We start from the raw sequence: 24,586 nt of genomic DNA, 5'->3' as shown, positions 1-24,586 counted from the left end.
GAAGTTTCATAGGAGCACACCAATACGTAGTAGTAATTCTCGTGTGAGAAGTTGAAAACAAAAGGCCCAAATTAAAATCGGGCCCAGTTCAGTTTCAGTGATTTGTCTGAAAAGCCGAAAACGGCGTCGTAGAGATAAAACACCGTCCGTCGTTGGGGTTTTGAAAGGGACGGGATTTGCCATGACCAGTAACGGAGCCGAGTTCGAAATGGGCAAGCCTATGCACTAGGCCGTACGACTAGGCCCCATCGCTCGGGTCGACGATGGATTGAGCTCGATCGGTGGAACCGGAATGAACACGAACACATAATCGTGGAACCGAAAACCCGTTAATATTTTACGGTGATTTTTTTGTAGAAAAAAAAACTTTTTGAGTATTTAGCTTAAAAAATGTGTCAAAACAAATGTATTGTTCCTTTGATTGAGAAACAGAAAGAAAAACAAACAAAACAAGAGCTTTACAATGAAATAGAGATATAAGAGAAAAATGTCACTATGAAGTTTTAATTTGCTCAACATTAATATTAAATATTAAATAGTAATATTTATCAATCATATTCATGTTGTGTAACATGGAAATCCATTAACATTTTATTAATTTATTTGTTTTTTATGTTAAAATTTTCAAAATAAAATTAAATTGTATTTAACATTCCTAACCGTCAAATAAAAAATCTGAACCTTCCGAAACAATCCGTACCGTTATGATTCTAGTTTTTATTTGATATTTATTTAGTAAAATTATATCTACTTAATCGATATCAATATCGAATCGAATCGAACCGAATAACACACAATATTAATTTGATATAAATTTTATAATAACGAATAAATCGTTCCCGAACTAAACCGTTAAAATTCTAAACTGAATCCCGAAACACACACTAATGTTATTTCTTTTTAAAATTTGGTGATGTCCGAGCTTGAACCTATCAATTTTCGATAAGTTTTACATGTTTTCAAGAATTTTGAATTTCAATCCAGAGTCCACCAGCCTTGATTTGGATGGATTGAGCTTAAATATCACCATTGTTATGTGTTCAAGTTTCTGGTCCAAACCAGACCATTTTTTATCAGCACTAGACTAGATTTCGTAATTTGTGAGCAAAATAAATTATGGTTCGCACTACCCAGAATTGATCATTCGGACTGGATTCAGATGCAAACAAAAATAATAATAAAAAACTCTAGTTTGACCCGAACCACTTTCAATCCGATCCAGATTGGGTGACTGAAGTGAGAATAGTTCCAAAAACTTGTTCAGGCCCTAGCAGAACGAACTTGGAAGTGACCGACACCTAGTCCGGGCCTAACCAGTCCTAGAAACAATCCGAACCAAATCGAAACAAACCAAAATGGAGTCAAACATGGTGTAGACGAGCCAAATCACCAGTAAGTTTAAAACCACGAGACGAATAGAAATGGTTATTGATCACCAATATTTTGCCTCGATGAAGCATCTCAATGAATTGATGGAGAAAATATTCATTCGATCGATTGTTTCACCTTGGACAACACTAGTGTTATTTATGAAGAAGAAAGACGGTATATTGAGTACAGAGGGGTTAACCCGGTAACTGGGTATATGTTGTCGAGAATTGATGAGTTACTTTATCAATTTTAAGGAGCGAAATAGTTTTCAAAAAGTGATATGCGTTTAAGATATCATCATATCCTAGTGAAAACTAATAACATTTAGAAGACAACTTTACGAATGCGATATAACCACTTCAAGTTTGAAGTGATAGTGTTCGGATTGATGAATGCCCCATCAATATTCGTACACCTGATGAATATGGTTTTAATGGAATATCTCGATGAGTTCATTGTCATATTGATTGACAATTTATTGATTTACTCTCCTGATCAACATACACACGAGGAATAGTTGCGTAAGATAATGTGGCGAATGAGAGACAACAAGTTGCGCTCCCAGTTCATCAAGTACAATTTCTAGTTACAGGAGATTGGATTTTTTGGTCATATAGTCTCAAGCAAGAGATTCAGGTTGATTAGACAAAGATTGAGGATATCATTGAGTGGAAGATCACTATCAGCGACAAAGATTCATAGTTTTATAGGATTAGTATACTATTACTGTCATTTCAGTGATGATCTTACTAAATTGGCGAAATCAATGACAAAACTAAAGTGGAAAAACATGCGGTTTGATTGGACACTGGAATGGAGTGTGAAGCGAGCTTTATCGAGATCAAAAGACGACCGACGATCGTATTTATCTTGACATTACCACGTCTAAGTATTTTGTATGATGTATAAACAGAAGTTTGTTTACAAATGAATTAGCATAAATAGAATTGAACTGAGAGAAGTTCAAGAATCATAAATACACGATGAATGGAGTGATGATGTTGAAACGATTAAACCCCATCACAATTTGTGATATTATTTGAGTCTAGTGAAATTAATTTTGATTAAATTATATTTTCATTGCATGATGTTTTTTTTAGGTAACCGGGTATCCTAGGCCCAAAGGCCCATCCTAGAACCAAAAGCCCAGACTAATCCCAACCCACGCACACGACCCTACAACACACACGTGAGATGTGAAACACCCGAAGGTGGCAGGAGGAGAATCTCCATACTCTGGGTGTTGAACCCACGACCTCGTTTACAGGAAAGGGGCTCTCAAACCAACAAAGTTGGGGAATTCCCCCATTGCATGGTGTTGTTATCCTAATGCAACTATATATGTTAGAGAATCGAGGAATTTTGGGTAAATACTCTTTCTCACGTCTGAATTTGAACTTAGAACAAGAAAATGTTTTATATGTTGTCTTACCCTATATGATCTAAGCTTAGATAGCAATGACCCAATTTTATGTATGTGTCTCCATAAAAGGCGTGGAAAATTTATTGAGCTATATTTAAAGATTTTTCAAATTAAATCCAACATGATTAATCATATGTTCATACACAATCATGAATTTATTTAGGAGCGAGAATAAAATATAATTTTTTTTAAGTAAATTCAAAATGAAAATAACAAAAACAAAATATTTGAATTAAAAATTTTAAAAATAATTTTTTAAAGGCCAAGTAGAACAAAATATAATGTAATATAAAAAATCAATAATTTTGAATAGAAAAAAAAAAGTGAACGAATTCAAATGTAATAAGTGAACACATTCGAAACATCAAATTCTAGATACTTTTATTATTTTTTTAAATCAGCTGCACAATATGATATTCTTTTTTAACAAAATTTCAATCTCTGAAAAAAAAAAAATCAAAAGAACAAAGGGAAAAAAAAAAGGAAAAGTGGAAGAAGAGACGTGGAGGTGAAGATAGGGGGCAGAGAGGTGACGTTACATAAGTGCAGAGCCATAAAAACCGTAAACGCACGTCAACCTCTCCCTCGGAACCCTAAACCCTCCAATTACAATATTTTAAATTTTAATCATATTAGGTTTAATTATTATTTTATTTTATTTTTGGGGTAATGGTATGTCAGACTTCGAATGACCCCATGAGTCGTAATATCACCCACGGGATAACTCATTGGCTTTTCTGTTTTCTCTATTTATTTTTCCAAAACATATTTATCTCAAGAATGCAATGTTAATGTGGGTATCAATTTTTTTCTTTAATGTATAAGGTTGATTACGACATTTCCAATATCGTTTTTCATAAAAAAAAAATAAAGTGATTAGACTTAACAATGTCAGATTAAATCATCATGAAATTTGAATTTTACTTTCGCAATATATACCCAAGAATGATCCGAATTTACAGAAAACCTAATATATATTCTTCTTTTTTTTTTGGTTAAAGCTAATATATATATATATATATATATATATTCTTCAGGAAGATAATAATAAATAAATCCCGAGTTTGTAAAAAAAAACTTATGATAAAAAATGTGAATATCCGAAGAAGTAGAGATAACCCATATTTTGTAAAAGATCATATGTTACCGAAAAAAATCCTCATATGGATTTTTCCTTCATATAAATTTTTACAAACGGATACTAAAAAAATTAAATATAGAGACTTGAGAGTTTTAGATTAAAATTAGTTGGGAAATAAATAATAAGAAAATTCAAAATTGAGGCATTCAAGCTTAAAAATAAATAAGTAGGTGGGTGGGCAGCAATAATTTCAATATTAATAACCTGTGAAGAATTGATACACATTAGACAAATTACTAAGCATCATCATTAAAAACACCTCGAAAATAAAAACAAAAAAAATTGAAAGCACACAATTACTACTATTTATTTATTTGAATATTCAACCTATTAAAATTTTAACAGAAAATGACAAATTCTCCCGTCCGTTACTTTATAATCCCTAATATTTCAATTTCATTTTCATTTGATTTAATCATAAATCTTTATCTTTTAAATTTCCTCTTCTCTTCTTTCCTTAAACCATAACCAAAAGAGGGAGAGAAGGAACAAAACAAAATCCAAACAAAAGAACAAACACGGCAACAGGAAGAAAATTTGCAGTCTCTCCGACCCAGAACGATGTCTTCGCGAAACGAAGCGACGTCGTTTTCTCCGGCGGCCGTCGAAACAACGCCGTCACCGTCACCTTCGCCGTTACCGTCGCCGTCACCGTCACCGGCGACGAAGAGAGCAGAGTATCCAGAACCGCTCGCCTCCCACGACGACGCTGTGAAGGACCTCACTCTGTTTTGGGACACCCTCCGGCGATTCCACTTCATTATGGGCACAAAATTCATGTAATTATTTAATTTCCCCTCATTTAATCCCTATTTTAGTTTATTACAACACTTTTATTTCACCATTTTTCGCATATTTTTATTGAAGGATTCCTGTAATTGGAGGAAAAGAATTGGACTTGCATGTATTGTACGTGGAGGTCACAAGGAGGGGAGGTTACGAAAAGGTCAAAACTTTTACTCCATCCCTTTAAAATAAGATATACCCATTTTAAAAAATTGGATTTTTAGCCATTTTTTCAAATACCCATTTGACATATATGTGTATACGTGTAAGTATATGTGTGAATATGCGATTTCGATGTTGAAAAAAACCAAAGGTAGTCGCAGAGAAGAAATGGAGGGAAGTCGGTGGAGTGTTTAGATTCTCTCCGACCACAACGAGTGCTTCTTTTGTCCTGAGAAAACACTACCTTAATCTCCTCTTCCATTACGAACAACTTCACTTCTTTAGGGTCCGTGGCCCTCTTCTCATTCCCACCGGTAATTTTCTCTATTTATTTATTTATTTACATGTCGGCTTATAGGCAATTTAATGATAATTAATAATTAAAAAACATTTGTTATTTTTGAATAAAATCGTTGGTATGATTTCCATTAATGTCATGGCTGTAAAAGTTCAATTTTCCCCCAATTATTATCGTCGTAATAAAAGTCCGAAATGTTGGGTCGTGGGCCACATTCTTAGAAGTTGGAACCGACGTGGGACGACAAGTTAAATGATCTTCTCTACACGTTTTTTGTTTAATTTCCATAATAATTTTGATGTCTAATATGTTATAACTCCTTGGAAATTCGAAAATTATTTGACTAATAACGTAATTTAATCCATAACATTTGCAGCTACGTTTAATGCCAAGGAGTCTACAAGCAAAGAATTGGCTCTAGTGGAATATGCTCCTCCGAGGAATAGAGATAATTCCAAGCCACTTTGTCAAGGTTCGTTCACATTCATTTTTTTTTTTAATTTGATTATTTTTTTCATTGTTAAATACTTTTAATAAATGCGCATCTTTTTATTTAACTTATATTTAGGGCACCGTTTAATGTTGGTTTCATGATTGATATTAGCTTTATGTACTTGTCGTGAAATCTCGTGTGAATCTACAAATTTAGTGTTTATCTCAATGTCTTCATAAATATTCTAATAAAGGTCCCACTCACCATTATATGTAGTAGACAAATTATATTTGGATTTTAGATAACCGAAATTGTGGACCGAAATAGAAATTCTTATGAATAATAATGCTATAAAATTTGGTTCACACATGCAAAATATCCTTGAAGATAAAGTTTTTTTTTTGTTACAAAATATATGATAATTGCGCGTGAAATATACGACAAATACAGGTTCGTCGTGTTTTACAGCCACGGGAACGATAGAAGGAAAATTTGACTGTGGTTATTTGGTAAAAGTGAAATTGGGCTCTGAGATTCTAAACGGAGTGCTTTTCCACCCTGCCCGGTCCGGTCCGCCATCTCCGGTTAACGAGTTAACCGGCACAGTTGTACCGTACGGAACTTCAAGAAGAAGACGGCGATTTGGAAAGAGACGTAGAAGCAGGCGAAGAGAAGACCCGAATTACCCGAAACCGAACCGAAGTGGCTACAATTTCTTCTTTGCCGAGAAACATTGCAAGCTCAAGTCGATGTATCCGAACAAAGAACGAGAATTCACGAAAATTATCGGTGAATCGTGGAGCAATCTCTCCCCCGAAGAACGAATGGTAACATTTCTTGATCTAATCTTGTTTTAATTTTTTACATTGTTACAACGATTGGATCAATAGCCAATCAGTTGGTTTAATTTGTTCTAAACCGGAAAGTCTACGCTGTTTTATGGGTGTATTCTGGTTCTTGGGTTTTCTCTACCGAACGGGGTAACCGATTGGTTGGTTGGTAGGTTTGGTGTTGTAACGAAAAGCTGTTAACCAAGATTTGACCAGAAACTAAAGTAGACCGACGGTTAAACCGGATTTTTTTGGTTTGTGTAGGTTTATCAGAACATTGGGCTAAAGGACAAGGAGAGGTATCAAAGGGAGTTGAACGAGTACAGGGAGAGGTTAAGGCATGGAAGTGATGACGGGACGAACAGGACGGAGTGTTAGGGCATTAACGCAAAACGACAGGATTGGTGCGGGCTAAATTTGAGTAGCGAGGTCGTTTGTCTTGTCGAGGAGCGAACGCCTTGACGTTTTTGCTTTGACGGGTTGATAACTATGTACGATCTTCTCGGCCCAATGCAGGCCCATTTTGTGGATTGACAAGCAAGATCCTATGTTCATATAATCTAAATTATCACCTTGTTTTGGTAATTACTTGCTTTTATTTCTAATATCTTCGGGTTAGATATAAAAGATTAAAAAAACGAAACGAGAATTTAATAATAATTGGGCCTTCAGCCCAATGGACACAAATGATGCCCATGGGTCGGGTTTTTAACTCATATCAGAAATAATTGGGCCTTCAGCCCAATACCATATTTCCTTTTGTAGGCCCAATACCTCTGTGTTTAGCACGACAACGACAAAAACAAGACAAGAGAAGTCATATGTGCCAATACCAATAATACGGGGTATATTCATAAACTTTAGAATAAAATATAACAATTTAAAATATATCACGTGATTTAATAATTTAAAATGATTTAAAGAAATAAGAGAGAGAGAGAGAGAGAGAGAGAGAGAGAGAGAGAGAGAGATTTCAAAGATCCAAGGATAGGAATGGGAAAAGCATATTTGGTGGAGAGGTCTCAAGACAAGGAAGAAAAGGACACGACACTCTCAGATCCGGACACTAAGTAAACCCAATGTAGATCCAAAGTCCCATATGATATACATATACATATATATAACATATATATATATATGTATATGAGAGTATATAACGAAGATTCCACGTGGGTTCACTTCTTGGTTCCATTGCCTTTTAGCGTATTTTACATTTGAAAATAAGATTTTGAAGACTAGTCCATGGTCGGTTTATTTGGTCCCTAAAAAATATTTTCCTAACTATAATCGGTAATATTTTCGCTTAGATTTGTTAGATTTTATTTATATTCTTTTATATATTGGTCCGGATTTGATTCAAATATAAGTGTGATGCATAATTTGTTTGTCAATATTACGGATGACTAAACACTAATTGAGCACTCGAACTACCAGCTAATAATTAGATCTATTTTACATTAACTATATTATATTTAAATAAACTATCAAATATAATTAGCCCCCAAATGTTTTTGGACCAATTTTGTAATGGAGATGTATATTATTATTATTATTACAGACATGTTTACATGTTGATGTTGCTGTTAATTTGTTATCATAATTATAAAAAAATATTGTCTTTATGCTCAATTTTAGAGAGAATGTGTTGTCATCTGCTCCCACCACGTGCCTCCCTCGATGACGGTCCACAAATTAAAATCGTATGTTAAGCACCAATTTATCGATGCAATTTTATTTTTCTCAATTATAACCATCCGTAGAATATTGTATTTCCAAGTTTTTTTTAGAGATCGTTAAGGTACGATTACCACCATAGGTTATTAATATTATTGGTAACTATTTATAGTTCAATTATATGGTTTATTTATTTTTAGATTTATTTTTAATTTTCTTCTAATTTAATTTGAGTTATATTTTTTTATGAAAAATACTTTAAGTTTATATTTAGTTGGTTTTGTTATTTTATATTTATTTGTTTATTAAATCTAACTAATTTTATTTTACAAAACTTACAATTTTTAAGATGGTAGTGTAATTAAATACGTTACATATTATCTACTTCTATTCGATTATTAAAATAAGTAAAATTGTTTTAATAATCTGTTTGCACAATATTGGTAAACAAAGGATAAAAGTAAAAAGTATGATAATCTGTTGAAGTAAATAAATCTATAGTATGTCGACATTTGATGTTCAGAAACGTATCTTAACAAACAATCCGTGTTAAATGTGTTTTTTAATTTCTGAAATATGGAGTTTATTTTATAAAAAAAAAAAGTGTTTTAATTTCGGTTTTTTTCCACTACAAAAATTAATTTCAGAATAAAATATCTTCAACTATCTCCGTTAATATATTTTACATTATAAAAATATCTGCTAATTAAACGGAATCCTACAAGAGATATGCCCAAGCAAAACTGTGATCATTCTATATTTTGTTCCGCTAGGTTTTAAATTAAAAAATTGTTGTTCTATCCTTTTTTTAAGTAAAAATTTAAAATTTCAATCAAATCGTTCTCACATTTGTAATTAAATTTTACGGTAAAAACCTTTAAATTCATTTCAATAAATTTTGCATATACTTAGTTTAACTTAGAGACAAATTGAAACGAGTCAGTTTTTTTTTAAAAAAAATTTAAACTAGTTTATTTTGTTTTGCATTTGTTTTTGTTAAGAAATAAAAAAGCACTAACTATATGACTTACAAAAATCTTTTGTTTTATATTTATTATTAAAGAAAATCATCAGTTATTATTTTAAATAAAAAACCATTAATGATCCAATTTAGTAAAAATCCATCCATTTAAATTATATAATTCTAACTATCACAAATATTTATACGAATGTAATATATTGTGATATTAAATTTTTTTTTATCAATATTAAGTTTTTATTTTGATATATAAAAGTGTATAATTATATATATATATCATCCTTTAAACATATAAAATTGTATAATTTATATATATCATCATTTGCGCAATATGGATTTTATATTTAAAATTAAATTATTTTGTCAAATTGCTATATAAATCTGCTAATGTTTATGATCTATTAATAAATTTAGATATTTCAAACTAATAAGTTGATTTTTACTGAAGAAGTTAATAATTAGTGTTATATATTATATAATTTATAAGATTAATTATGTAAGATATAATTTCTTGTGCATTTGTCACTTTCTCTCCACCCTTAGGATAAATAATCTTTATTTAGATTTGTTTTAATATATTTTCATAAACTATTTTAGAAAGTTTCAATGCCAGTAGATATTCTCGCAAGATTTATTCAATATAAAACCACTGCATAGTGGATCTCACAGTCAGTCACAAGAAAAGAGGCGTAAAAACACAACGTCTCATCATTCTCTATCTCTCTCTCCAATGGACTCTGTCGCACTGTTCTGCACCGGCGCTCTCATCGCCGGCGGTCTTTACTGGTTCGTCTGCCTCCTTGGCCCGGCGGAGCAAAAGGGCAAACGCGCCGTCGATCTCTCCGGCGGCTCCATATCCTCCGAGAAGGTCCGCGACAACTACAACAACTACTGGTCTTTCTTCCGCCGACCAAAGGAGATCGAGACCACCGACAAGGTCCCTGACTTTGTCGACACGTTCTACAACCTCGTCACCGACATCTACGAGTGGGGATGGGGACAGTCCTTCCACTTCTCCCCCTCCATCCCGGGAAAGTCCCACCGCGACGCTACGCGTCTCCACGAGGAGATGGCCGTAGATCTGATCGATGTCAAGTCAGGAGACAAGATTCTCGACGTGGGTTGCGGCGTCGGAGGCCCGATGCGGGCCATCGCGGCTCACTCTCGGGCTAAGGTTGTCGGGATCACGATCAACGAGTACCAGGTGAACAGGGCTCGTCTCCACAACAAGAAGGCCGGTCTCGACGACCTCTGCGAGGTTGTCTGCGGGAACTTCCTCCAGATGCCGTTTCCCGACAACAGCTTCGACGGCGCCTACTCGATCGAGGCCACTTGCCACGCTCCGAGCCTCGAGGAGGTCTACGCCGAGATCTTCAGGGTCTTAAAGCCTGGCTCGATGTACGTATCGTACGAGTGGGTGACGACGGACAAGTTCGTGTCGGAAAATCCGGAGCACGTGGAGGTGATACAAGGGATCGAGAGGGGAGATGCCTTGCCTGGTCTGAGGAGCTTCTCCGACATCGCCGCCACAGCGAGGAAAGTGGGTTTCGAGATTGTGAAGGAGAACGATCTGGCGGCGCCGCCGGCGAAGCCGTGGTGGACAAGGCTTAAGATGGGTCGAATCGCGTACTGGAGAAACCACATTGTCGTGAAGATCCTGTCCGCCATCGGAGTAGCTCCGAAAGGAACCGTCGATGTTCACGAGATGCTCTTCAAGACCGCTGATTATTTGACCAGAGGAGGCGAAACCGGCATCTTCTCGCCGATGCATATGATCCTCTGCAGAAAACCGGAGATTCCGGCGACTCCGCCGACGGCGGCGAGTTCTTGAAAAAGGTAAAACAAAACCGCCGCCGGGAGAATCTTCTTCGGTTTCGGCCCCTTCTTTTTTCTTAATTTCCGTTTTTGCCCCTTAAGTTTTTCCTTTTATCTTTTTAGTTAATTCTGGAATTAATCGTCGTGATCAGTGTACTCTTTTTTTTTCCTGGTTTCTATTATTAATCCGTTTTTAATTTAATTTGATTTTCGTTAATTGTGGTGGGCCTTTGCTGTTATTCGAGATTAATTTAAACGGAAATTAAATTCATCTTTTATTTTTTCCAAATTGTTTAAATTTCCCGAGAATCCCGTTCTTGTTTTCTCCGCCTCGTGGATCGTCGAAGTCTCTTAGATTTTAGATTTTTTAGATCAAATGAATGGACGGCTGAGATCTGCGGGTGTAGCGGCGGCGAGAAACAGGGGATCATCCCACGTGGAGTGTTATCGTGAGGGGCAATTTAGTAAATCGTTGTCCGTAGGTGTCGACAGCCTGTGGTAGTGATGGTATAGTTTATATCTCGGCTGTGCTGTCAGATCATTTTACCATTTTCTAAATTCTTTTAAAAAAATCTCTGTTTTTCTATATTGTTTTCCTCGTTAAAAAGTCCCTTTATTTTCGATCTTTTACAAAAAGTTCCTTTATTTTCAATCTTTTATAAAAAGTTCCTTTATTTTCCGATCTTTTCTAAAAAGTCCGAAGTCGTGCCAAACGAAGAGAAGCTTTCAGCTTTTTTAGGTACGCTTTGTGTCTTTGTCGTATTGCGTTAGTGGGGAGGAGCCGCGCGTGCCCTCACGCTCTGTAGACCATATAATATCAAAATTATTGGTACGTTTTGAAATAAATATATAGTCATTTCATACTTTTTAGGTTATCATCAAATTACACATTTTTTTTAATAATATGATTGGCGTTAACTGAAAAATTTGATGAGTTTCTTTGGAGTCAGATGCGTCACGTGAATCTGAGTCTAAAGTTACAATAGTTTAGTTTTAGATCTCGGAACATTGTTTTGTCTTCATTTGTCGTGCGTCATTTTATCGTGGTCCAATTACAAGTTATATAACAGCTCACGATTTATTGATTTGGTTATTAAAAAATATATATATATAACAAGTTGGCACGACGGTTTGCTGTCCGTATAATTTTATTTAAATTTTTTAATTTTTTAATTTGGGTTGTTTATGTACATCAATGGATCCCCGTAGACACGTTTTATATTTGCGAATGTATATCATATTTCATATCTGTTATCGTTCTGTACTAAATATAAACACTACATATATGTTTAAATCTCTAACATATTAATGATATTTAAAAATATAAATAAATAAATAAATTAGTAATTGTCCATTTCTAATAAATATAAACACCTCTTTACCGAGCGACAAGGGAAAAAATACCTCTTCATATCTAAATTTTAGATTTTGCTATTTATAGTTAAATTAAATACGATGCGACCAACTTAGAATAGAAAGAGTAAATTAGATAAGGAAGTTTGCATGCATTCATGGATGGAAAGTAGGTTAACAATATCGGATTCAAGTACTAGTAAGATTAGCCTTTGATTAATTAATTTTTTAAATTCAAAATTATTAAAATTAATACTAATTATACAGCAGATTGAGAAATATGTTTTGTATATTCTTAACCTGTGATAATATAGAGGATATATACATGAATAAGTACTACAATTAAGAAACCGCATTACAAAGAATCCGTGATTGATAAGAATAATCTTATGAGAACGATTCTCTTTCATTACGTCCCGCAAAATGAGGTTCGTGTGCGAGATCAATCTTGATTCGAAAGAGATCAAATCGAACACGAGGTAGAAGACGTAGATAACACGTAAGATGCCGGATTGAACAAGATGCGTATAAAATGATAGTCGATAGCGAAATGTTCCATCCGATCTAATAATATATATATATATATATATTAAAAATATTGTAATCAATATTAAAAAATAAAAATTTAAACATAACAAAACGAATATTTATTAGAAATACAAATTATATAGAAAAATATTAAATATATATAAAAAAATATTAAAACCTAAAAAAAAATAGCTCGCAAATTAACTCTTGGACTCGTGGCGAGTTGGCTCACCTCGTACCGAACTCGTGACGAGTTGACTCGTTCGGTCTTTTTTTTTCTAGCTCAAATTTTCTAAAATTCGGTCGGAAAAAATATGCGGACCTAATAATACATATATCAACGCCAAATCACTTCCACAATTTTCGACCAAATAAACAAAATAAATAAAATAAAAAATCGCATATAAATATCTAAACTTTTAAAAAAAAAATATAGATAAATATTTGAACTATAAAATTTTTATATAAATACATATAAGTATAAATATACATACATATATATGTATATATATACACGTAATATATGTGAATTAGGTGATTGTTCCATAATAATTACATGAATTTATGGTCCATCTCCTAATGTGGGTGGTGGAATAAATACATGAACGTGGAACTATGACTAAAAGTTTGCTATGCATTTAATGCCTCCTGCTTTTCATTCCTCTTTTGTATTTAACTTTGAATTAAATATGAAGTGTGAAATGAATAGATACGTTGTCTTCTTTGTCTTGTCAATTTCATTACCTAAATCGCCTTAGTTATTGTTGGTATATACTATGAATCAACGCATCAATATTTCTAGATTCGATCTCTATAAAAAAAATGTAGGGCTTTAGTGAAATGTTTTCATTCTTGATTTCGGCTGTTGCATATCTTTCTTTCTTCCAACCAATCCAATCTAAATACGAGACACATTAAACCCAAAATTCGGTAGCTCAACCCACATTCGAGTTTTTTACATGGGAAGGAGCCTATTCATATGAATTTTCTCGATTTTGTGAAAGATGTAATTGGATCGAGAGTACGGTAAATTTCTGAATTATCATAAAAAAATTTCATATCAACTAAAATTCTTCTTAATTTCCGATATTTTTTTTACTTTTAGAATTCTTAGGTTTAATGCAGAGGTTGCTTAATAAATTCGAGTATCCGTATCATTACGAGTAACACGTGTGTTTAACTATTGGATCATCCATGAGAAGATATCTATTTTTTTTTTGGAACAATTCTATAGGATGGAAGGAGGAATACAAAACCCTAAGGTTGGAAGAGAGTGACACTTGACAATGAGGTAATAAGGGGCCAGAGAAGTCAAAATAGGTAACCCGGTCTATTCCCAACCGATTGAGTTAATCTATAAAATGCATTTAAATTCAATTAGCCCAATTAGTTCAAAACATGAGCTAATCTATATCTAGATAATTTATTAATAAAGTTAGAGACAGTTATATATTAGAGATATTTTACAATAATTTACAATGTATAATTCAACTAAATCAAAATTATATCGTAAAAAAACTAAATTAGTATTCAGTCGGATATTTAGATTTTAGAAAAACTATATTTGTTTGGGTTTTATATTAGATTCGGTTAGATTTGGTTTGTATTGAGGTTCAATTCAAATTCAAATTCTATTGATAAATATTCAGTTTCGAGAGAAAAAAAAAAATCAGTATTTCAATTATTTTTATAAAAATTCGATTTATATTCGTTTTTCATAATTTTAAATAAAATATATTTGTCCGATATTTATATCAGACTATGTCTGGATTCGTTTAGAATATATTCAAATTTAGTTATTTCGGTTTTAAAAAATTATATACACTTGGTTCGATATTTTAGCCAGAAAATATTGGTATTCCAAAAATATCGGGTATTCCAAAAAAAATCGGGTTTTCGATTACATGAATCGGACCGAAATGATCAAATTCGTATAATCAATTGGATTACATAGATTTTACCTATCTAAACCATAATTTTGATGGGTTAAATCCATTTAATTGAAATGTCCCAAACAAATATGTTAAACCATTTAATCATTCTTCGGTTTAAAAAACATTGTGTGGACCATAAGCTCAAAATCCCATTTGATAAAAATCCATGTCCATTCAATTTAATCAATTTAATGTAATTATTCCTAGAAATTTCTTACACTAATTATTGACCGAGGAAACTAAATAGATGATCTAAAAAATGGTGCCTTGCAGTCACGCTTAGCTTTTAGTTTTCTAAAAGTCATACGCCTTCCAATCTAAACCATCTTTTATTCAATTCAAATCTAGTTTAGATTTTTTTTGGTAAAAAGTTAGTTTAGATTTGATATTTAAAAGATATTTATTTTAAAAATAATTTGTATTTTTTTAATTTTTGGGTTTGGTCGTATCGGAATTCTTTATAGAATTTCTTGTTTGGATATGGATACAAGAATAATCCGGTTGCAGTTGTAGGCATTTCAAAGGCCCATTATATTTACACAAATACGATGGGCCACATAGTAGGCCCAGTTTCCAAATTCAGTCCAAGAATGTATTTTTTTTTTGTCATAAGAAAGTATTTTGTTTTGTAAAATGTCATATATTTGGTTGGGTTATTTTGGTTTTATAAAAATTATAATAGTCCGACTTTTAAATTAAATTATGTTATATTCCAGTTTAGTTTCAGTTGTAATTAAATCCTCACTTCAAAAAATCGATTTTTTCAATTATTTTCTTTATTCGACTTAGATTTAATTGTTTTCAATTTTACAAAAATCATAACCGTTCGTCTTATACAAGTATATACGATTTGGATTCGGTTTTTTGGTCACCCCTAATTTTTAAAATTTTTAGGATAAAAGAATTTGAATATCACATTTAGATATTTATATATCTAAAGCAATATCATATGTGGACATGACAACAACAAGCAAAGAAGGGGAAATTCCATCTCAATTGGAAAATGAAAAGTCTCATAATATTGTGGTTCGGTTCGTCCTCATGTCTGAATTTTTTTTCTGAATCGGTCAGTTTCATTTGGTTTACATGTTTCGCGTGATTTGTCTGACTACTGTATAGAGACAAATGTATTTATTGTCCGAGATGTTGTTCGATCGGCGGGATCAAATCGGTATCCGGTTCAAAGGGTTGTAGAGACGGGTCCCCATTGTTTTAAAAAAAAAAATAAACATTCAAAGAAATATCCCAAAAATCTCATGCAAAAGCAAAAGATCCACCACATTTTTTCTACACAAAATCCCAAAACTACAAACTCGTTGTACTTTCCAAGTCCATAACTTCTCCTTAAAATTACGAAATTACTTTAATAAATAAATAAAATATCTAACGAGAAGCAAATATGATCCACAAAATCCAAACAAGTGGACACGAACACTTCACCACCGTTTTAAAAATCTATCCGACCAAACCCTCTCTCTCTCCCCGACAAACCCACGCTTCCACAATGGCCACTCTCTCCCACTTCCTCACCAAACCACCGCACTCCTCCGCCTTCCATCCGCCGTCCTCCTCCGCCGCATCCACCTCCACCTCCGCCGTCCTCCGCCTCGCAAGCCCTAAAACCCGTCATCTTTCCCCGAAACAGATCACGAGAACCACCACTAACCACCGGAGAATCAGAGTTTTCCCGGTGGCGAGAGCCGGAGGGGCGGCGTCCGCCGGGACAAAAGGGTCACCGGCGGCGAGGGACGAGAAGGTGCAGAAGATTCACAGCTCGGAGGAGTTCGACGCGGCGTTGAAGGCGGCGAAGAACAAGCTGGTGGTGGTTGAGTATGGAGCAAGCGACAGTGACCAGAGCAACCAGATTTACCCGTTCATGGTGGAGCTGAGCAGGTCGTGCAACGACGTCGTTTTCTTGCTGGTAATGAGTGACGAATCCGACAAGACGCGCGAGCTCTGTCGGAGAGAGAAGATCGACAAAGTCCCTCACTTCAGCTTTTACAAGAGCATGGACAAGATTCACGAGGAGGAAGGTGATCTTGTTTTCTCTCTCTTTCTCTGTTTCAAAATTTCTTCTTTTGGAAATTTCACACACTCCAACCAAAAAAAAAAAAAAAAAAAATTGAATGACTTGGTGAGGATGTGGATTTAAAGAATTTAGCTAATTTAATTGAGGTAACCCTACCTAGAGATTGTTCTTTACCCATTAAAAAAAATAATTAGAGAATGTTATAGAAAATATGACAAAATATAAATTATAAGGATGTTGGATGCATGATTGAGATAGTGTATATATATATACTCAATAAATACACATGAAAAAATACTCTGGTTCAATTTAATTAACATGTGTATAATTACAATTAATCTTTTAGCATAAAACTCAAAAACCTACTTTTTTTTAAGCACGAACCAATCAATACAAATGGCAAAACCGTGAATAAAGGAAACAATCTTCAAACCAATGAACTGCAGGGATAGGACCGGACCAGCTAATGGGAGACGTACTATACTACGGGGACAACCACTCGGAGGTGGTTCAGCTCCACGGCCGAGCCGACGTGGAAAAGCTGATCGACGACCACCGCACGGACAAGAAACTGATCGTGCTGGACGTGGGTCTCAAGCACTGCGGGCCATGCGTCAAGGTCTATCCGACCGTACTGAAGCTTTCGCGTCAGATGTCGGATGCGGTGGTTTTCGCCCGAATGAACGGAGACGAGAACGACAGCTGCATGGAGTTTCTAAGGGACATGAACGTGATCGAAGTGCCGACTTTTTTGTTCATCAGAGATGGAGATATTAAAGGCCGGTATGTCGGGTCGGGTAAGGGCGAGCTTATTGGCGAGATTCTCCGGTACCAAGGCGTTCGTATCACATAAAAAAAATTGATATTATATGAATTTGAAAATTGAATTTTTTTTTTGGGGTTTAATGGGTTTGGATGAGATTTATATTACCTTTTTTTTTTGGATGAGAAATTATTGGTATGATGTTATTGATGTTATGTTATATAAGTTTTATAGCTACTTGATGATTATAATGTATGATTACATGTTATTGTAAGTTCTTGATGTGCTTAATCCATAAAAAAAATTATAGGATAATTTGTGTTGTCGTTGTTTGATGATTAAAAAGAATTTAAATGGATTAATATAATTGTTTTTAGAATTTGTAAGGATTAATCTTAATAAATAGAAAAACAAAAGTGATATTTTAATTTTAATATTAATCTGTTGCTCTCGTGAGGTTTGGAATCTTTGGATTGCAATTTCGGATTAATTACGAACCCTATTTATGAATGGAGGAGATCCTATGTAACACAATGTAATTGCAAAATCCGACAATAGTCTAAATATCATTAATTTTAAAAAAACCTCCATATAAAATCACAAATTTTGTAATTTTTATATAAAATCATAAATTTTATTATGTTCACACATATTTATTAATTTTACGAATTTTTTCAACTTTCATATAAAAAATGGAATTATAAATTTTACGAATTTTTATAAAATTTTCATGCATTGTTCGAACAAATTCCAACGTATGTTTATGAAACCAAAGCAGTTGGTTTAGTGAAACTTCAAAATTATCGTGCCACATTGAAACCATAACGTGTTTGCTTTTATTGTATTCACAAGGATCATTGATGTTTTAACGAATCATATGTATTTTTAGCGTATACACAAATATAAGATTCCGAAAATTCCATTATCGGTGTATTCAACTTTCGTAAATCGAAATAAAAATGAAATGAAATAAACATGAAAAGAAAATCAACCATCTTTAATTTGAAGTGGCCTCGGCGGATTCATAGTTCTTCTCTTCCACAGGTTAATTTCTTTCTTCGGCTTCAAACCTTCTGTCTCGTTCAGCGGCAACGGAGCAGAAAACGCAATCACCCTCTCTTCGTCGTCGGAAAAATACTCCCGCCGACGATACACCGTCGCCGGAGATTCTTCCCGGCTCTTCATCTCCGCCGCCCAGTCGAAGCCCGCGAACGCTTCTCTGCTGCTCGCGAACTTCTTCATCTGACCCAGCGACGGACGATCACCGGCTAAGTCTCCGGCGGAAGCGGCGGCGGGGGGAGGTTTTTCCGGCGGCTTCGCTCCCGCCGACGAGAACATACGCTTGATCATCGAAGGACGTGCTCTGTCTTCGTCTTTGGAACGGGACGACGCCGTTTTGGGTTTCGCCGGAGGAACTCTGTGTGGCTTCTTCTTCGTATCCGAGCACTTGGTCTTCGCGAGCTTGATCTGACCGATGCAGGAAACTTTCGGCGACGTGGGCTCATCCATAACGCCGTCGTTTTTGCTTTTCCTTAACCGGGCCTCGACCGGAACTAACCGGGTAATCGGACCGGACAGAAACGCTCTGTTTCCCGCCGCCGCCGCCGCCGTCGACGTCGACGTTGATTGGTGATGGTGAAGATCTCTTCTGGGGCTAAACGGAGCTAGCCGTTGTCCAAACGACATCGCTTTGGGAAGCATCTTCAATATACTGTTGTTATTGCTGTTCTTCGGCTTTGAATTTTGCTGTGTATCCATCGCCAGAAAAAAAAAAAAAAGACAGAACTAATGCAGGAGAAGAAACAGAGATTCTGGGTTTTTTTTACGATATCGATCTGAATTTTTTGAGAATCCAAGGAATAAGATGGAGAAGAAGAACAACAACAAGAAGCTGAATTTTTTTTTAAAAAAAAAACAGAACTAACGCAGGAGAAGAAGCAGAGATTCTGGGTGTTTCTTTCTATGATATCGATGTTGTCTGAAATTTCTGAGAATCCAAGGGATAAGAGGAAGCAGGAGAAGAACAAGTTTGAAAAAGTCAACGGAGATAGAGTTTTGGTCAAATGTGAACTAATCATGTTTTATAGCGGCCGACTTTGGGATTTTTCTCGAACGCGAAAGGCATGTTTGCGTTTTCTCAAGTTTCTTTATTTTTCCACGCAAAAAATTAATTAAATGCAATTGGAATTGCCAATATTCTCCCTTTCAGTTTAAACTCTGGTGGGTAATTAAAAGGTTAATTAGGAACAAAAAGGGTAATTATCCTTGTTTCAATATCCAAATCAGTGAAACTTTACAACCTGGTAAAAAAAAACTATTTGAAAGAACCGAGGGATTTAGTTTTAGCAGTACCCACTTTATTTCTGAAAAAAATATATTGCTATTTTCTTTTTCCATAATGTCAATTTACATGGAGCTTTGTGGGTCTATATCTACAATTAATACCAAAATGAAAATGTCAATGGCCGGACCGATTCAGAATGTTAAAATACTTATTTGAAATATTTATTAAATTTCTCACCAATATAAATCAAATGTCTATACGAAATCTATATATTATTTTAGATTTCCAAAACAATTTATGAAAAAAAATTAAATTAGAATAAGTGTTCTATTAACCTCTAAAACTACTAAACTAGGGGTATTTATTCGAATTTCGTCTTGCTTTGCGATTTTGAAAAAAAAAATATTGGTATTAATTTTTATATAGAATGTTGATTTGATCCTATTTCCATTTGGATTTGTTTCCAATATTTTTTGTTAAAAAATATTATTTTTAACCGATTTTTATTATTTCTTAGTCGATTCGGGTGCAAATATTAGACTAATTCGATGTAACAAAAAAATATTATCCATTTTTTATATCAATTTCGGTATTCATTTGGGTTTAATTTTGCGTGCATGAACCGATATGCCCACCTGAATTTTATTTTAAATTTAATCATAATATTTATTATTGGTTTGAACTTATTATAGTTCTCTAATTCTACATGATATAACACGTCCTATGTCATAAAACACAAATAATCCACAATCAATTGATTTTAATTTCGCCATCAATTATGTAATAAATGATTTTGTCTTCTGGATCTAGTAACACCCAGAGTATGGAGATTCCCCTCCTGCCACCTTCGCGTGTTTCACATCCCACGTGTGTGTTGCAGGGTCGTGCGCGTGGGTCGGGATTAGTCTGGGCTTTTGGGCTTGCCGGCTTGGGATCACCCGATTATAAAAAAAAAAACATTTATGGGGTCCGATTATTTTCTAGAGTTGGTTGTGAATTTACCACTGTGGTAGTTGGCGGCAACACTAAAAATTGGGTAAAAGCAAACATGATTTTAATGTTTATTTGGTCGGGGGATTAATTAAAAAGGATATGTCGACCAACAACTAGAAATTAATTAAATATTTTTTGTTATACTGAAAACGATTGGTAAATAAAACGGTCAAGAAAGAACAAAATGATAAATATTATTATCCAACCATTTAAATATCGAGGTATCTATCAATTTCATATCAGTCTCTTATTTCAGATTTCAATAATCGTTTTATTTAGTTATTTTGACACGTTGGCTCAAAGTGAATATATATATATTATATATATAAATAATTAAATATCCATCACCAACATTTTTTAGATTTCGAATTCAGACCTTAAATTTAATATACATAGGATAATTGAAAATGGTATGTTGTATAAATATGAAAAGCTCGGCCACGTAAGATAAAGAGAAAAATTTGTGACTTTTGGATTTCGACATTCAATACCAATTATATAAATCATACAATTCTCGAGTTCCACCACTTTCTCTTCTTTGTTTAGGTCAATGAATGCATACTATATATATTATATATATAAAGAAGATGGACTGACAACTGTATTATCACTTTTATTACAATTAATGTGTCATATTTGTGAAAGTTATTATATGCATATGATTGGTTTTTTAAAGCACTAAAATTTTCGCTATTGCAATGATCACTTTATTATTAGTTTAAAGTTTAAGAATATAAATTTCTCGTGAACTTTTTTTAGTGTAATTCTTTTGTTTTTTTATTTATTTATTTTACAATTCTCAACATATAATATATATATATATATATGATATATAACTTCAAAACTATAAGAGTTTAAGTAGATAATAAATACTCATACGTACCCGGTAAGACGACGACTTCAATATGATCTGATTATCTGTCTTCAACCTATCAAAACACGTATGAAACAGTAGGGAACCGGATATGACTTCAAGACGTGATACACTTTCCTAAAACCGTTATTCCATCTCTATCGGGTAAATGAGATTACAAGAATACACTTTTGAGATACAATGAAGCGGCAATGATTTCGGTTTACCCTTCCGACAATCATCAAACAGAACCTTATTTAACCGAAAACAAAAAAGACCCTGACGACTATCCGCAAGAACACTCAAATCTCTTAAAAACCGAATTAGATATCTTTTGTATATTCTATGTCATGTTAGGATGTCCAGGGATGTTTATAAACATTCCAAAAGTCGAAAGGTGCAAAGAAATCAGAAGTTTTTCTCGAACGGTCGCGATTTTTCGTTCATTCAAATTGCTCAGAAAAAACGAGTTGCGTGCCCGTATTTTCGAGCTACCGCCCGTTTATTTCTGGGTTATATTCCTCAGAACAAACAGACTGTCTGCCCATGTTTTTGAGCTGCCCTCCCATTTTTTATGAAATCATCTTTCACGTTCAAAACCGAACGTAAACTTTTCCGACAAATCTTTAACACTTAGCCAACTCATGGCACGTCTTTTACAAGCATTTAACTCATCCACCATATTTGTAATATACATGAAACATGAATCCTTTTGAGAGATTCAAACCAATCAACCGTTTACTCTAAAATACCAACAAAAACAGTATCATTTAGGGTTTTAGGATTTGACAGAACTTTTAGATACCATGTGTACCAATTTTGAATAAATCATAATATACGAGGTGCAAAGTACAATAACGGATTTTGCTCATCATCGAAAAACGTCATCGTTTCGTTCTGTCTGTCTTCGCTAAGTCCCCCCCCCCTTTTGTGAATCCATGGAGTTTCAGTTTCTTCAGAAGTCTATTGATTTTTGAACCCTTGATAGATTCTCTTCGCGCGCGAACTCATACCCAGATCGAGCAATCAGTTTCTGCATTCCTGAGGTAAGTACTGAATCCAGACTTCTAATATTTGAATTTCTGATGATTATCTCGGGAAATGTTCCAGATCAGCACAAGTTTTCATAGGCTTTTTTTTTTCCCAATTCAGATTCAGATGAGCGTTCGTAGTTCAATTCTCCCTGAATTTGATCTGATATGGAATCGTTGTTCGCCTGGTACGGATGCAGTTTCAGTAATGGCGATTTCTAGGGTTACTTACGTGGGATGGGTTTTGTTTGTTTACCAGGAAAAGATCGATTATGGTACAATCCTTTGATCTACAAAGCTTCATTCTTCGTGCTCGAGTGCTGAAGCTTTACAGGCAAGCATTGAGGATTTCTCGGAGAGCTCCTATTCATGCCAGAGGTTCGATTCGTTTCGTTGTCTCCATGAAACATGTTCCGGAACCCCGTCCCGATTCTGTTGTGTCTTAGCATTGTTTGCACTTTCAACATTCATGAAGAACCACTAAAATACCAAATGACAGTTGTTCTCCTCCACTGTGTTGATCTCTGAGGGTGTCGAAATCTCGAGTCTTGGATGAGTTTTGGTCTGAATCTGTTAACCGATGAACCTCTTCCCGGGGGAGATTTTCTACTGATTCTTGTTTTAGTCACGGATCAAAGTTTGTGTTGTTAATGCATTGTCGATGATTACTGCAGCGGATCTAAAGCAGACGATCAGGGAAGAGATGGAGAAGAATCGAGGATGTGATGACAAGCAAAAGATAAGGTACCTAATCAGCGAAGGATTAGAGAGAGTTAAAGGACTCGATGAAATGCTCGACTTGCAAGGCCATTAAACTTCACAATGCTTGGTTGTCTGTAAGGAGATCTAAGACAGATAGCTCAAGGACAAGGTAACTTATGTAGATGGAACTTGACTTAGGAAGAATCGGGTATGTGTTTCTCGGGGAAAGCAATGAGATTTTGTCTAGTTTATGACAAATCTGAGTAAGAGGGTAGGATACAGCTTGAAGAAATCGTCTCTGAATACCGAAAAGCTCGAAAAGATTGTTTCTTTTGATGTTTGGATAGGTGGATTATCCGCAGATAGCTCAAGGACAAGGTAACTTCTCTCGATGGGACTTGATTTATGATGAATCGGGTATGTGTTGCTCGGGGAAAGCAATGAGAATTTGTCTAGTTTATGACAAAATTGAGTAACAGGGCAGGATACATCTTGAAGAAACTGTCTCTGACTACCGAAAACCTCGAAAAGACTGCTTCTTTTGATACTTGGATAGGTGGATTAATCGAAGAATCAGACTTTTATCGTGACGAATCTTTCATGCTTCTTCAAGTGCCCAGTTTTTCGGTTGCTGAGTAATAAGCCTCGCATTGAGAGGGAGGCTTGGTTTCAAGCCATTTCCCCTGAAGAACTTGCAGGCATGGTTCCAATGATACCATCCCTCAGTACATTGTGACCAAAATTCTGTAAGTGTTCACATCTGCCTCGACTGTTCTTCACCTTTAGAACCATGCCTGGTTGATTTTGATCCGACAAATGTCAGCTATTGTCAAATTTCTTTTGAAATATAAATATTTCTTAACAATAAAAATCGAATCCAGATTGAATTTGAACAGAAATCAAACCAAATCCAATGGATATATATATAACAAAAAATACACGATATATATATATATATATATATATATATATATATATATATATTCTACTACCTAACATTATCAAACGGAATCTGAACTTGAATAACCATCCTAATCACAACGTAAATACAAATGTCTATCCTTATCTCAATCCAATTTTGTTTTTTCAACTCAAAGTCATTGCAGAAGCGGTTTAGATCGTTTCGGTTTGGTTTGATCCGAATAAAATCTAATTTGGTTTATATTTTCAAAATTAAATTCTAACCAAATCAAAACCGGTAAAA

General features: G+C 34.4%; 5 protein-coding genes across 5 annotated transcripts; 4 read left to right on the top strand and 1 right to left on the bottom strand.

Annotated features, from left to right (window-relative positions):
• Positions 1 to 4,382: 4,382 nt before the first annotated feature.
• Positions 4,383 to 7,009, top strand: LOC104811448 (high mobility group B protein 9). Its single transcript, XM_010538141.2, has 6 exons — positions 4,383 to 4,714; positions 4,803 to 4,881; positions 5,035 to 5,197; positions 5,558 to 5,653; positions 6,065 to 6,441; positions 6,709 to 7,009. The coding sequence occupies exons 1-6, from the start codon at positions 4,497 to 4,499 to the stop codon at positions 6,820 to 6,822; spliced, it is 1,047 nt and encodes a 348-aa protein (XP_010536443.1). The 5' UTR covers positions 4,383 to 4,496; the 3' UTR covers positions 6,823 to 7,009.
• Positions 7,010 to 9,758: 2,749 nt separating this feature from the next.
• On the top strand, positions 9,759 to 11,190 carry LOC104811446 (24-methylenesterol C-methyltransferase 2). The gene has a single exon (XM_010538140.2). It carries the CDS (start codon positions 9,828 to 9,830, stop codon positions 10,926 to 10,928), a length of 1,101 nt encoding a protein of 366 aa, XP_010536442.1. The 5' UTR covers positions 9,759 to 9,827; the 3' UTR covers positions 10,929 to 11,190.
• A 5,001-nt stretch (positions 11,191 to 16,191) lies between these two features.
• On the top strand, positions 16,192 to 17,793 carry LOC104811445 (thioredoxin-like protein CDSP32, chloroplastic). Its single transcript, XM_010538139.2, has 2 exons — positions 16,192 to 16,760; positions 17,203 to 17,793. Exons 1-2 carry the CDS (start codon positions 16,232 to 16,234, stop codon positions 17,607 to 17,609), a joined length of 936 nt encoding a protein of 311 aa, XP_010536441.1. The 5' UTR covers positions 16,192 to 16,231; the 3' UTR covers positions 17,610 to 17,793.
• A 556-nt stretch (positions 17,794 to 18,349) lies between these two features.
• On the bottom strand, positions 18,350 to 19,578 carry LOC104811444 (uncharacterized protein At1g76070). The gene has a single exon (XM_010538138.2). The coding sequence runs from the start codon at positions 19,275 to 19,277 to the stop codon at positions 18,507 to 18,509; it is 771 nt and encodes a 256-aa protein (XP_010536440.1). The 5' UTR covers positions 19,278 to 19,578; the 3' UTR covers positions 18,350 to 18,506.
• A 3,007-nt stretch (positions 19,579 to 22,585) lies between these two features.
• On the top strand, positions 22,586 to 23,774 carry LOC104811443. Its single transcript, XM_010538137.2, has 3 exons — positions 22,586 to 22,695; positions 22,940 to 23,058; positions 23,355 to 23,774. Exons 2-3 carry the CDS (start codon positions 22,953 to 22,955, stop codon positions 23,492 to 23,494), a joined length of 246 nt encoding a protein of 81 aa, XP_010536439.1. The 5' UTR covers positions 22,586 to 22,695; positions 22,940 to 22,952; the 3' UTR covers positions 23,495 to 23,774.
• The last annotated feature ends 812 nt before the right edge of the window (positions 23,775 to 24,586 follow it).

This window comes from Tarenaya hassleriana, unplaced genomic scaffold (assembly GCF_000463585.1).
Source record: "Tarenaya hassleriana unplaced genomic scaffold, ASM46358v1 Cleome2, whole genome shotgun sequence".
Taxonomy (NCBI): Eukaryota; Viridiplantae; Streptophyta; class Magnoliopsida; order Brassicales; family Cleomaceae; genus Tarenaya; species Tarenaya hassleriana.
Note: the sequence above shows the minus strand (reverse complement) of the source record. Positions and strands in the feature narration are given on the sequence as shown.

Excerpts from the sequence above, each read along its gene's own strand:
- LOC104811448 (XM_010538141.2), top strand. The coding sequence starts at position 4,497 with ATGTCTTCGCGAAACGAAGCGACGTCGTTTTCTCCGGCGGCCGTCGAA. Across the intron at positions 4,715-4,802 it reads ATTATGGGCACAAAATTCAT|GATTCCTGTAATTGGAGGAA; the intron begins GTAATTATTTAA and ends TTTTTATTGAAG. Across the intron at positions 5,654-6,064 it reads TTCCAAGCCACTTTGTCAAG|GTTCGTCGTGTTTTACAGCC; the intron begins GTTCGTTCACAT and ends CGACAAATACAG.
- LOC104811446 (XM_010538140.2), top strand. The coding sequence starts at position 9,828 with ATGGACTCTGTCGCACTGTTCTGCACCGGCGCTCTCATCGCCGGCGGT.
- LOC104811445 (XM_010538139.2), top strand. The coding sequence starts at position 16,232 with ATGGCCACTCTCTCCCACTTCCTCACCAAACCACCGCACTCCTCCGCC. Across the intron at positions 16,761-17,202 it reads CAAGATTCACGAGGAGGAAG|GGATAGGACCGGACCAGCTA; the intron begins GTGATCTTGTTT and ends AATGAACTGCAG.
- LOC104811444 (XM_010538138.2), bottom strand. The coding sequence starts at position 19,277 with ATGGATACACAGCAAAATTCAAAGCCGAAGAACAGCAATAACAACAGT.
- LOC104811443 (XM_010538137.2), top strand. The coding sequence starts at position 22,953 with ATGGTACAATCCTTTGATCTACAAAGCTTCATTCTTCGTGCTCGAGTG. Across the intron at positions 23,059-23,354 it reads AGCTCCTATTCATGCCAGAG|CGGATCTAAAGCAGACGATC; the intron begins GTTCGATTCGTT and ends TGATTACTGCAG.